A 13,867-nucleotide genomic window follows, 5' to 3' on the forward strand; every position below is an offset into this window, starting at 1 on the left:
GTAATGAACAAGAATGGGTGTGGCAAAGGAACAAAGTTAAAAAAGTACACAGTAAAAAGATCTGAATTAAAGTCTTTATTATAAGAAAAAAGTATACAGACCCTTGGCATTCACAGATTGAAAGCTCTGATTGTCAGTGAGCAACCATAGGCTTGCTTGGTCAGGGGCTAAACTTGGCAGAGGCATAAATCTGAATCCTCTGCTTCAGGCTGTATTTTAGAGAATGAATCTAATAGCTCAGCAACCCCATTTCAATATGGTTTTATTATTTGCTGTTGGTATTCTCTAGTCATTATCATGTATAAAGTAACTGTTATGAATCTGTTTCTTTTCCTAAAAAAAATGGCCTTCAAGTGAGAGATAAAAACTCTGGCATAAAATTTTGATATAGGGATCAAGTTGTGGCATGAGGACAAACAGAAAAAATACAACCCTCAAGAGTCATGTAACTGAGTAGAAAGCCAGCACTCTGGTTAAATACCACCACAGTCAAGAATATAGGGACCTGAGATGATCTCAGAAATATCCTTTGTGAATATCAAGGGTCCACTGAAATTTAAAAGAAAAAAGCTAAAACAAATGATTTTAAGTCATGTTATTTATAATAGCTGAAAATGGAGAGGGTGAAGGGGACCTAAACCATAGAGAAAATGAAGGAAATGAAGATACAGGCCCATTATCCTAAATCACAGCCCCCTGGATCCAGTTGTGTTTCTACATTAAAAATTTGGGGGATTTTACAAAGATAACCTGGTATGTACTACGTAGCACTTCTAAGTATAACCTGAAGCAGCACCCTGTTATCAAACATATTGATATATCTACAGTAAAATGTGTAAATATTCATATTTACAGAGATAAATAAAAGACAAAACATAAACAGTTAAATGTCAGTTCATGTAGTTTTTGCTAAGTAATGAATTGAGCTCAGGTCAGGTTTAGATGTCAAATAAATTATGAAAATATTTTTTGGTTTTCAGAGCTTTTTGGATTTTGGAATTGCACATAAAGGATTGTGAATGTGCATATAAATTCCATGGATTATGAGAAGTCAACAGAAAAAGGTAAATAAGAATAATAACAGGTAAGCAGATGGAAAATTAAAAATATATATATTGGGCTAAAAAAATCACATATTTTGAATCATACAATGTGTACATAGATATATACTCAGATAAAAAAAACAGAGAAGACCACAGGGTTAAGAGGTGTGTTAGCCAGGAGATCTTGAGTATAATTTTCTATATGTGATTGTTTACTATTAAGCAATTACTTTAAACAAAAACCAAATATTCTGTCCAATGGTAAACCAGCATACAAAATTACAAGCAAACACAGCCTGAGTTCAAATGAAAATATTATCCACTCAACTGTCCTTCCCCTATGATCAATACTAATAAGCTATCAAGCCATATTTCAGGCTCTCTGCTCATCAGAAAGGCCTTTTCAACAATAATGATGGCAGAGTTAACTTCCTGAAAAAATTAACTGATTTTTCTATACAATTATGCACATACTATGTGGACACCATTTCCCACCCCAGAAGAGGAAATCCAGTGCCCAGGGTAAAGTACCACCCACCTAAATGATATTTAAATATAATATAAATCTAAAAGAGCATCATACTAACGTCTTTTTAGGGGAGGAGATCTCATCTTGCTGACAAAGAATCCTGAGGAAGCCAAATAACAACAATAATTATTATTTGCATTTCATATTTATTACCTCAACTTATCCTTATAAAAATCCCATTGAAACAGGTTCAATGGTATGGCTAATATTCCCATACTTGGGTCATGTGAGGAGATTAAAGCATGAGGAATGAAAAGACTTTGGAAGACCACTATAATCTTCCTGGGTCATACTGCCAGGAGACTAACCAATAAAAAACTCTTAAGTTTCCCCAAGACAGAGCCAGATCATTGGAAATCCAAACCTTAGAAAGAGGGCAGATGAAAAGTCAGGCAGGCCAGGGGCTAGGAAAAGCCTAGAGAATGCTGACTTCTGTCATGGATCACAAGTTGAAAAGGCAAGCCCTTGAATATGCAAGCATGGCTGTGGCAGGTGCTAGACAGAAACATGTAGTTAACATTTCCTGCCCTAATGGAGGGACAAGCTTGGGTAGAAATAAATTTTCAGGATTTATGATTTCAAGCAGAATACAAATAGGCTAGCTCTGTGCTTCAAATCAGTACAAGTAACCTTTACATCACATACACATATCTAAAAAAAAAAAAAAACCCAAAAGCCAAAAACAAAGCTGTATTGCTTTTAACAAGGGCATAATAGACAAGTAGGAGAATGGATTCTAAAAAAAAATCTCCCTTTAAAAAATATCTGGTTGAGACTAGATCTGTTAAGTATTATAGCAACCATACACAGAGAGCTCATTAAAATGATGTTTTAGTGGAGAAAATACCATTTTGCTTTTGACAATGTTTTCACTTTTAGAGACAGTAAACACAAACAACTTGCTAGGAAGAAGTCTGAAAGGTAGACATGCCTTGACTCCAAGTAATGTGTCATACCTGAATAATAATTTGGATAAGCTGCACTTCTTGTAGAACAAGTATAAGATCGGTCCAAATTTCCTTGCCTGGAAGGTAAAATCTAAACAAAACAAAAGTTTTTTCTTAAACCATATTTTTTACAATAAAACAAAAACATACACTAGGAAAAATATATAATTAAACAAGATTATGACATATTTCAGAATGCAATATAATTAATTATAATTATATATATTATAAATAAATTAAGCTACATACTAGTAAGAAAGGAAAACATGATGAAATGATTAAGGCTTCAAGGGGAAAAATAGGCAAAATATCTGTTATACAACTTAATTCAAAGAATGCTCATTAGAAGGTAATACGTATTTAATATATCCTGTTCTCAAAGCCAGGTGTATCACATATCAAAGCAGCTGACAAAATCAACCTGGTTTTGATTCTCTTGATAACTTTACAGGACAGTTCTTAATCAGAGGTGCTGCTGCACCCCAGTACAAATCTGGAAATGTGTAGATATATATTCAGTTATCAAAATGATTACTGGGGGCAGATGCTACAGGTATTTAGTGCCCAAGGATGCTAAACATTCCGCACACAGCAAGGAATGGTCTCATCCTAATTAGTAATGGCTTCCTACTGAGAAAGACTGCTTTATTAACAGTCCTCAAACCTTGGAGCTTTTTTAAACTGCAGATTCTGATTCAGTAGGTATGGGGTAAAGCCTCAGATTCTGCTTTTCTAATAAGGTCTCAGGTGATGCTGCTGCTGGTCCCTTGAGAAACTAAGCTTTATAGAACAGAGAAATTTCAGAGGTACTGTATATTTTCATAGTTTCCCCCCATTTAACGCTCAGCAATTTTAAGACACCAGTTTAAAAGAACGCTGATCTGTGTATTAGTAATTGTAATATTCAGAGGAATAATAAAGAGTTTCTAAAAGGTATCATTCTCCAAGAATTTATACATAGCCTGGCTCTTATTTAACTTTAATGTATCAAACAGAATTCCAAATACTAGCATTACTGACTGTAAAAAGTTTACATATATTCCTGTGCTTTTGAGTGTGGCATTTAAACTCTATCAGATGAAAACTTAAGCCAAAATAATTCATTAATTAAGGAAAGAAAATTATTACTAACCTGATGGTCAGAAAGTGAAAGCTGGTCCTCTGGAAAACCTGTTTGTGACAGGAGATGGGTTTTAAATATGGAGTTGTGGTTCACTAAAGTTACTTCTCCAGCATCCATCCTCAGCCTATCAGCAGTATCATCTGGGGAAAGAGTCCGGATTAGTTCAAGTCACATAATTCTTCAATACCTACTTTCCTATGAACCAATCTTTTCACCTAATAAAAATGATTTCCCCCAAACACCTCTACAGTCAAATAAAACCGCTCCTTCATAACTCTTGGCAAGAAATCTCAAAATGTCACTGTTAAAAAAACAGGCCCATGTGCAGAAATTGGTTAATTTGGAATCGAGATCATCTACTAAATAGTTCAAAACTTGTACAAGAATAAAAAGAGCTTAATTCAAAGTTTTAAAAATAATGAAATTTTCCCAAAAGAAAATTTTTATTTTAACTGTAGAAAAAAAAAAACAACGGGGAAAAAATTTCACCATTCAAAGCAAATACTCTTAACCCTGGTTTATTTCCTGTTTCAACTCAACAACGTACTTTAAAATTTAATCCACTTGAAAATTTTTTCTGCAAAAAGCATGATTTATTCATATAGCTCTTAACAGATATCAGCTCAGTTACTGTATACTGTGGCAGAACTGTACTTTATTACCATTTCTGAAACCTTTGTTACCATAAAGGAGTTAGAACAGGAACAAGTGAGAGTAAGGGAACTCAGTGATTTATACTGCTATCAGCAATGAGAGAAAAGGGAAACAAATGACCAGGAGAAAGAAGGTAGACTAAACAAAAGGAAAAAACAGTAGAGAGAAGACTAATGTGGACTTAAAAGGAGCATATGGGATGTTATAAGATCAAACTGTATAGATTTTTCAACCTATTCCTAAATTGACTACTAGTCTTGACCTCATACTGTTCCCTGTTATAGACATAAAGTACTATGAATAGCAGAAAATGTTCCAATCACAATTAATTCTCAATGCCACTAGCTAAATGAAATTTAAATTTTACCTTAATCAAATTATTTATCACATAGAGGGCAGTATAATAGTACTAAAGAACAAGGACCCTGGAACCAGTCCCTGAGCTTAAATCCTGGCTCTGCCAGTTATAGCTGTGTGATCCTAGGCAAGTTTCTTAACCTCTGTGTCTCAGTTTCTCAGTCAACAAAATGGAGATAATAATAGAACCTACTAGGTACTAAAGTAAGTCCCCTACATACAAACGAGTTCCGTTCCGAGGGCACGTCCATTAAGTCCAATTTGTTTGTAAGTCCAACAAAGTTAGCCTAGGTACCCAACTAACACAATTGGCTATATAGTACGGTACTATAATAGGTTTATAATACTTTTCACACAAATAATACATAAAAAACAAACACAAAAAATAAAGAAAACATTTTTAATTTTACAGTAACTTGAAAAGTACAGTAGTGCAGTGCAATAAGACGGCTGGTGATTCTTAGCAGTACCACCTACATTACTGCTGCTTTTACGCTTGCTTCCAGACATCCTGGGCTTGAAATAAAGACACCGTACTACTGTACTCTATACAGTACTGTACTGTAAAGTACACAAAAGCACAAAGACTTGTAGAGGATGCACGCAAGTGACAATGTACACCAGACACGTGAACTAACTTACGTGACTGGACACGCAAACGCACGTTCGCATCTTTGAAAAGAAAGTTCACAACTTGAAGGTTTGTATGTAGGGGACTTACTCTATTAGGTATTTTAAGTACTTAAAAAACAAGGCCTTGCACACAGAAATGCTTGCTACTGTGTATTTAGCTTTTTCAATACAATGAATGACAAAATGCTTTAAAATGTTGCTGTAAACAATATCCCAACCAAAAGAAAATGGTTTGGTATACTGTATTGCATAATAAGGATGAGATCTCCTTTAAAATTATTATTAAGCACAAAGACACAAATATTGAAAATATTATTAAGCACAAAGATGCAAATATTCTTTCACTCCAGCTTATCTAATCAGAGTAACTAAAAGGACTGAACACCACTTCATAGTCAGTCTTACCCATGTCAGGTGTTTTCACATCACTGACTTCAGCAAAGATACAAAGTCCTATAAAAGAAGACAGAAAATAGAAATGTTACATTCTGAAACATCTCTTTCATGTCATTACAGAACAGGAAGTCACTCAGAAGTGACACTTGTATTCTTAGTGGAGAAAAATATAACATGGTAAGGCAAGCTGATGGGAAGAGAACGGGAACTAAAACTAGCCTGAGGTAGTTCCAAACATTTCTGCAACATGTGTAATACTAAAGAGCAATTATGGACTACCCATAGAATCACAGATTACAGCACAAAGCAGGTTAGGAGAGCCAACCCTTTGCAGATTAATTTGCATATGATCATAAAGTTAATGACTGCACTGAAATTACAACCTAAACATTCTTCCCAATCCATTACTCTTTCTATTACCTCATGCTAAACCATTTTATTTTATTTTATTTGGACCACTGTTAAAGTCTTTATTGAATTTGTTACAATATTGCTTCTGTTTTATGTTTTGGTTTTTTGGCCCCGAGGCACATGAGATCTTAGCTCCCTGACCAGGGTTCCCCCTGCATTGGTAGGCGAAGTCTTAACCACTGGACCACTAGGGACATCCCACTAAACCATTTTATAAACAAGTGACAGATAGTGTGGTAGTCCTGTTAGGACTTCTCTTCCATATGTCTTAGCAGCCAAACAAAAAGTTATCAAGGAACACTTCGCAGTTGTACTAAGTACTTTTCCCCCCATCATTACTCAAACAGTTGCAAACCAACTGCCTACATGAAATTGTTTTTTTCCTCGATATATCTAATTTGCCCAGAAAAAGAAGTTAAAAGCCTAACTGGTGGAACTAGGTTAATAAATGTACCCTTGGACACAGGCTTCTTGGCAGATTTACAATAGGAGGAGACTAGAGATGGTACATATATATAGTCATAATCTTATCACATATTTTTAAAAAGATTGAGCACTTCACCAAATACATAGCACTATCAGAGCTTCAATCTAAGGAAACTGCATGATGATAACAGGAATTCTTTACGGCCCCAATAACGAAGTGCACACATAAAGGAAGGCTGCTTGAGCTCTTCCTGGCATAGGTACAGACTAAGCAGAGTAATCATCTGATTACCTAAGTCTTGCCAAGGAGGTTTCCCAAAGAATTTAAGCCCTAGGTTTAGGCTTCAAATATATTTCCAAATGCTCAACTTACTAAAAGGTTTCTATCTGGTAATTCTACAGATTATTCTTTCCGCTCCTTTCTTTTTTAATAAAGCCAAATTCCCTGGTTCCCCCATTAAGGGAAAAAAAAATCCTATCAACCAATAAACTAGCAGTGGCTTTTTCACATTTCACTCTTTCAGGTCATCCCATAACTGTCATTGCTAGTCTTTTTTTTTTTTTTTTTTTTTTTTAACAAACCTACCCTTTTAGTATTTATTTAAAGTTTCATAACACACCTGTTTGGCTTGGGTGGGGAGGGGTGAGGGGACATTTTTTTCAGGTTTAGTTTTAAAATATTTGCTCATTTTCTACTGTCCAATCATTTCAGCACTTCCAAAGGTTCCCTAGGACACTTTGCCTCTCTTCTCTCCCTGTCCCCCAGCCGCCCCCAGCTCTGGGGGCCCATGGGCCAGGAGTCATCACTAGTCCTTTTTGTTGTGTTAAGAAGAATGCCAATTTAAAAGCCTGGTGCCCATTAGAACAATCCCATGTTAACTTCCTTTGCATTGCTGAGATAGATGTGAAGAGGGAAGCAAGCAAATCAAAGAATGTTAGAGATTATGCCCAGACTGGTTAAGTGACTTGCCTGAAATCACAAAGATGGGGCAAAGGGAAGACAAAAATCCAGGCATCCTCACTTCCAAGCAAATGTTCTTTCAATAAACAACACAAAATTTCACATCCTTTAGCATATCCTTATTCAAGGATTCATACACATTGGCAAGATAAAAGTAATCCCTAGCTAATTCTGGGGAATCCACACTTTTTTTTATAATTTTAAGAATTAAAGCCCCACATTTACATTTTAATACAAATACATCCAGCTTCTTCAGTGTGCTACTTCCTTTCTGCTACTTTGCAAATACAATGGGAGAAGGAATATTTTACCCCAAGATTCAACATGAAATGTTGGACCTGGAACCTCAGATACCACCAAATTCTTTCAAGCATAAGAATTTTTTCCCTCTAAGAAGAGCATTCTAGTAACACATTTTCTAGTTCACTTTGTTCATTTAATTTACTAAAAGAACATAAGTAGTTACAGGTATTCAGGTGAAGTCAGGTAAGTAGCTGAACACAAGATAATAGGAAATCTGAAAGAAAGAAAAAAAGATGGCAAAGTCCTGGCAATAACAGAATGTAATGAGTATGGTAAAACATTTATAAGTTTACATACATGCAAAGAGGTGATTATAAAAGTGAATGTTTAGAGCTATGATGAAGTTTTTTGAAAGTATATATTGAGGAGAGGCATTGTACAATTAGCTTTATGCAGGACCAAGATGTAGTAAGAACAATTTATGATATGAGAAGGGCTTGGAAGTGATCATATGAACTATCGTACTATGAACTCTGGGAAATTATGTTTATGAGACAGTTTGTACTGTATCATTATGTATTTTTTTGTTGTTTTTCATATTTTTACAAGGAATCTCTCCAATTAGACTCTAACACTTTAAACACCAAAGATTCACTTTCTTTCATACACAAACATTTACTGTGCACCAATAACATACAGGGGACTGGTGATACAAAGATGAATAAGAACTGGTCCCTGCTGCTGAGAATCTCACTGTCCACGGGAGGAAACCAGATGCATCAACAGATACTTACAGCCATACAATAAAGCTAGTGCAATTGGTAGGGGGTGTAGGAGTCAGCTAAAGAAAGGGAAAAACTTCCGAAGCAGCAGTCAAGAGTTACATCACCTCAGCCTGAGGAAGAAGAACCTGTCTTTTAATCCATTTGCTCCCTCTAGATTTGTCATCAGATGGGTGATACGAAGACCATCTTTGCAGTTGGGATAATTAATTGGAATTAGGTAAGTGTGAATGAGGCTTCTCAAGATAAAAACAAATGAGGCTTCCAAAATGGGACTAGAGGGAAAAAAGGGAAACACTAAATTGGAAGGTTAAGGGATCATGCTTAAAGAGATGCTTAAGGTTTCACGGTAACTGTAATTTCAAATTCAGTGTAATCTATCTTTCACCACGAGTCCTTAACCCAAATTATCTTTATAGAGAGTAAAGATTTAGGAGATGATGCGATCTACTCCATCCAAAAACATCCAATTGGAAGAGGGACCCTAAATCAAATAGTTAGTGGCCTATAAAAGGCTTTATATAAATTTCATAAGAATCACCACCACCCCAAATGTAAGTGAACCAAACGTGAGGTGAAATGACTTAACAAGGCTGACGTGAAAGTGATAAAGGAGCAAGTTATTGCCAACAAGATAGTGGAAATACTGCAGAGGCACCGATAAACAGAAATCACCAAGCTCAAGAGAAACTGGACATATATCCAGGGAGATCACGTTAGGGGACCCCAAGAAAGAGACGGTTGAAGGGAATTACCAGAAGGCGATGAGCCAGGTAAGCAAACGGTGGTGGTTAAGGGGATTTTCATAACCTGGGCAGGAGGGTCCAGACGTTTCTCTCTGGTGGTGGCACTAGCGGTATCACATCTCGGGGAGACACCACAGAGTAAAAAGAGTTGGAGAAATGTTTACGTGAGACGCAGAAGTAGTCGAGAAATATCTTTCAGGTCTCAAGGAAGGCGGGAGGTGAAGCAGGCATAACAGAAAAGCTGAGCTTCCCGGTGTAAACAGCTTTCCCCTGAGAGAAGACCTGCTCTGGCGGGAAAGCCCCGAAATCCCAACCGGCCTTTTCCTCACACGTAGGGCTGGGTGTTGAGATGGGGCCGGCCGTGACCTTAGCGAGACAGCCTCTCCTCGACCCCGGAGAAAGAGGCCTCAAGGAACGGCCTCGGGAAACGTAACTAACGGCCACCGGCCAGATCGCGGCCGGCAGACAGCAGGGGTGAGGGGAGGTGGTCCCAGGGGGCGGGGCAGAGGAAAAAGCGCCGTCCCCACAGCCGTCCCCGCTTCCGTCCAGCCCAGCCCAGACTGCCGGGCCCGGGCCCGCACTGCCTCCCGGCCCAAGCTCCCTCCATCCTCACCCCTCCCCCAGCTTCCCGCCGCCACTCACCGAACCGGAACCGGCTGCTATGCGAAGGGGTTTCCGGCCGGGCGCGGAAAGCAAAACCCGGGAACCGCCGCGAACCGGAACCGCCTCCACAAGACCGGAAGAGCTGTTCGGTGGCAGCGGAGGAGGGGGGGTGGGGCGAGAGGTCAAAGAGCAGAATCGAGGACCCGCGCAACGCCTGCGCAGTGTGGCGAGGCCTGAGAAGCCAGGGGATCTTCTAAGGTTGTGGTTATAATTTCCTCTTTCAGTTTAGGCTTTTTCTCGTTCTCGTTGTTAGAATACTGTTAGTTTGCCCTTCGTCCTTCGCTTTTCTCTGTTCCCTCGGCCCCCTTACCTGCTGCCTTCTGGTTCCGCTCTGGCAGTTTTTGCTTACTCTCTGGTTTCCACGGCAGCTTCTTGCTGTGGCCCTCGATGTGTGGGAACCTGTGGCCACTTTGACAGATGTTGACCTGAGAGCTAAATCTAACTCAGGCTAGATTCATGTTTTATTGAGAATCACAAAACGTCAGTGCTTGTAAAGGTTATTGGCGATCATTCAGTCTGAGTTTTAGAGATGTGAAGTCTTTTCCCAAAGTTATAAAGTACATGGCAGATCTGGGCCTAGTAAACAAGTTTATTAACTTGCAGCCCTATACTCTTTGCACTACATCATGCTTGATTGGCCGTTGGGGAAAAGGGGGCAGGGAGCAGCTTGGGATTGGCTTAGGTTGGACTCTAGAAACGTGTAGAAATTTCCAGAACTCTGGAGGAGTTTGAAACACTCCTCCAGGAGGTGTGAGGAAAGCTATCCGGGGTCAAACCCAGATTTCTGCCCTATGAAGAACTAAATGGCCATGTTGTTGTTCCTGGAACCGAATTGATTAACCTTTAATCTTTATTTTTAAGAGAAAATAATGAGAAGAAATGTGTTTGTTCATTTAGACTTGTTACCAAGTCCCTCAGCTTGGCGGGCCTCAGGACCCAGGCCCTGTCTAGAAGTCTTGGAGAAATGCTTCTGAGTAAGCAGTCTAGACCCAGATGACAGCCACAGTCTGAGGTCAGACTTGGCTGAGCTGGAGGCCCCCAGCCGTTTAGCTACTCCCAGCTGCTGGAGAAGATGCTTGCTGAGTTCAGGATATCTTGCCCTGTCAAATGTATAAGAGTAGATTATAGGTATCACTTCATATGCTGACATTTTATACTGTCAGGTCCTAAGGCCTGTTAGTATTGAACATACCTGGTCCATGTCACTTTTGTCCATCTTAATCATTCCACAGATCTGTTGATTTGCATTAAACTCTGTCTCTATTTCTAGGAGACAACCATGCATAAAGAGGAATTGCATCTGAAATTTTTCATGTGTGTGATTCAGTCTCGCCTGTTAGTCAGGACTCCTCAGAGAACAGGTACCAGTGTCTCCTGATCATACTCCAGTGACAGAATGGGTTCTCTTGCAGGGAATCGCAGTACAGGATATGAGACTTACTAGTGTAGAGGCCGGCTTTAGCAGTCAACTGACCTGGTTTATTCCATCCCCACTATGATAAAATGTTTATGACTGAGTCCTGTCTTTTCCTTGTACAAGTATCAGGTGAGATTTTGGCCTGATGTGTGGGGATAGGCCCCAGGCAGCTAAGGAGGACTTGGGAGTTGAGGGAGAACAGATTTATAGCACATGAGCTGGTAGTTGATTCCTCTGTCCTTTGTGAATTATTTCAACCTTTCCAGATTCATCTGTGGGAGTCCTTGTTGCCATTGGAATTGACACTCCAAAACCTATAAGATAGAGTCCCAAAGAAAAATGACTTTCTCTTCCACCCCAGTCTTAAAGTTTCTAGTTATGTATTCTGCTTTTACCTCATTTATGTCAAAATAGTAGAACCTTTTGGAGGTAAGATAGTTGTTGATAAGAGCCATCACTTCTCTAATTTGTCACTGGATTTATGCGAAAAATGCCCTGGGAAGCTAACTGAGAGCCATAGAGAAAGTGAAAGAGAATAAAGAGCACTCCCCTCCCTGAATCCCACCTTGAGGGTGACCTAGAAATGTTGCTTCTCAGCTGGGGAAGCTTCAACTTGCAGCATGCTCATACAAAAGCCACCACCCGAGACAGACGCCTTGAAGAGTCTAGATACTATGGATGATCCAGACACCGTGGAAGGCATACCTATTTTAAAAATGGTGAGGCATGTGGTTAAACAAGGGGGAGGAATGTGGAAAGGAGTATTGGAAAGTGAAAAATTTATGAGTAGCATTTTAAATTAGGATAGACTTAACTAAATTCAAAATATGAGTTAAGACACAGGAGAGAAAGTTGTGTGTGTGTGTGTGTGAGAGAGAGAGAGAGAGAGAAATCTGTAAAACTGCAGAAAGAGGGACAGTTCCCTCTATGAAGAATAGCTTGATTTAGTCAATAGTAAGTCATTTGGCTCCCTCATAACTGTAAGCTGCTAATCTGGTTTAACCTATTATTAGGAACCTTGATACATAAAAATGTGAAACTTAAAAAAATAAATTAGGAGTTATTATATCACAAAGTGATTCCAAATATCATGAAAATATATTCACCTTCAGAATTCACTTAATAACAAATTTCTCTTTAAGTAGTGTCCAACTCTTAGGCAATTTATATGAAACTTCAGAAACACATTTCTGTGTTTTTTCTCAACTTAAATATATCTGTATTGGAGTCAGTTCACTGCAAACATTTATTGAGTTCCCATATGTACCCAATAATATGCTAGAAGTGATATAAGAGAGGTTGTAACATAGCCTTGTCATTGTCCCAGTAGTTTACAGTTTGGAAATGCCTTAGAGTTTCTTTAGTCCAACTCCTTATATTTCCAGAAGGAATTCAGGTCTAAAAAGGTTTTCCTCAAGAAGTTAACAAATTCATTGGAGTAATTACTCCCAGCACCTATGAAGTATATAACAATATTTATTCAATAATTTTTGAGCACTTACTATTTGAAGTCATTGTACTAGACTCAGTAGGAGATGAGAAAATGAACTAGATGATTTCCCTCTCCCCCAGGAGCTGACGATCAAGAAGGGAGATAATAAATTAAGAGCTTGATAACTTTGGTTCAAAAATGTTGAATTTAAAAAGAGGATGCCTTGGAGATGTAGGAAAGGGAGGGGCCAGCTGACTGCTTAGGTATTTCACTGAACTCCAGCATGTTGGCAGGGCACCATGGTCCAGGATCCAGTCCTAAGCTTTGAAATAGCATACATTCTAACTTAATTCAGTCCCCTTAGTGTACCCAGGGTTAACCAGACTCACAAGAAAATGGTTTGTATATAAGAATCCCAATTTATTAAGCTGTTGGAAGAATACATATCTATATATGGCAACTGTGTGTGGGTCTGTGTCCCTTTAATCAGACATTGCTTTGCCCATGCATAAAAAGCTGCTAGGTAAAGAAATAAGCCCAGCTGGTGGACTTGTCCTACAGTTTCCCGAATTTGTATAGATTATTTCTTATTTGCCCTCTTCTTCCCTGCTTTTCCCATTCTCATTTTGCTCTATACTTAATACTCACCTCAGACCCCCTTTGCTCTGATGACCCATTTGGAACTGCTTCTGTGGTTTGAACTCAGCATTATCCCATGGACAAAATTTTGATGTTCAACTTCTGGCTTTAAGCACTGAGGCCTCAGGTAAGAGCTACATTTAACCCTTTCAACTCTCCCGTTAAGAGACTGAGAATCAAATATCTTCCCAGTTTGCCCCACTGGGGCCTCCATTCCTCCTTTTCTGCCTTTCTCCCTGCCTACTTCCTCTCCTTCATTCCCTCCTCTTCCCTTCCTTTTTTTCCTTCCTCTCTACCCCCCTCCTTCTCTCCCTCCTTCTTTTTGTTCCTTCCAAGAAAACTTGTTGAGCACATACTATGTCAGGCACTGTACTTGGCACTGGGAATAAAGTAAGGAAAATTAGGACATTGCCTGCCTTCATGAGGTTTATGGTCTTGTGGGAGGAAGAAGTAATCACATGATCA

The 13,867-nt window shown here is 38.8% G+C and overlaps 2 protein-coding genes across 9 annotated transcripts in view; one reads left to right on the forward strand and one right to left on the reverse strand.

Annotated features, from left to right (window-relative positions):
* The window catches only part of SENP1 (SUMO specific peptidase 1), a 58,617-nt gene extending 48,676 nt beyond the window's left edge, over nucleotides 1–9,941 (reverse strand). The window contains exons 1-6 of one of the 4 annotated variants that reach the window (XM_082636778.1): nucleotides 9,894–9,941; nucleotides 9,261–9,370; nucleotides 5,692–5,739; nucleotides 3,652–3,782; nucleotides 2,529–2,610; nucleotides 1,631–1,672 (exon numbers count right to left, since the gene is read on the reverse strand). In XM_082636778.1, the coding sequence (XP_082492904.1) occupies nucleotides 1,631–1,672; nucleotides 2,529–2,610; nucleotides 3,652–3,782; nucleotides 5,692–5,739; nucleotides 9,261–9,312 (355 nt within the window). In that variant the 5' untranslated portion in view covers nucleotides 9,313–9,370; nucleotides 9,894–9,941. The other 3 variants (XM_082636780.1, XM_082636777.1, XM_082636779.1) reach the window with 3 other exon arrangements.
* Nucleotides 9,259–13,867, forward strand: part of PFKM (phosphofructokinase, muscle) — a 43,312-nt gene continuing 38,703 nt past the window's right edge. Inside the window, exons 1-2 of one of the 5 annotated variants that reach the window (XM_082636768.1) lie at nucleotides 10,057–10,112; nucleotides 11,185–11,275. In XM_082636768.1, the coding sequence (XP_082492894.1) occupies nucleotides 11,194–11,275 (82 nt within the window). In that variant the 5' untranslated portion in view covers nucleotides 10,057–10,112; nucleotides 11,185–11,193. Of the gene's footprint in view, nucleotides 9,279–10,027; nucleotides 10,113–10,972; nucleotides 11,276–13,418; nucleotides 13,530–13,867 lie in introns of those variants that run through there. The other 4 variants (XM_082636774.1, XM_082636773.1, XM_082636769.1 and 1 more) reach the window with 4 other exon arrangements.

Source organism: Mesoplodon mirus (genome assembly GCF_964341445.2).
Source record: "Mesoplodon mirus genome assembly, chromosome: 11".
Lineage (NCBI taxonomy): Eukaryota > Metazoa > Chordata > Mammalia > Artiodactyla > Ziphiidae > Mesoplodon > Mesoplodon mirus.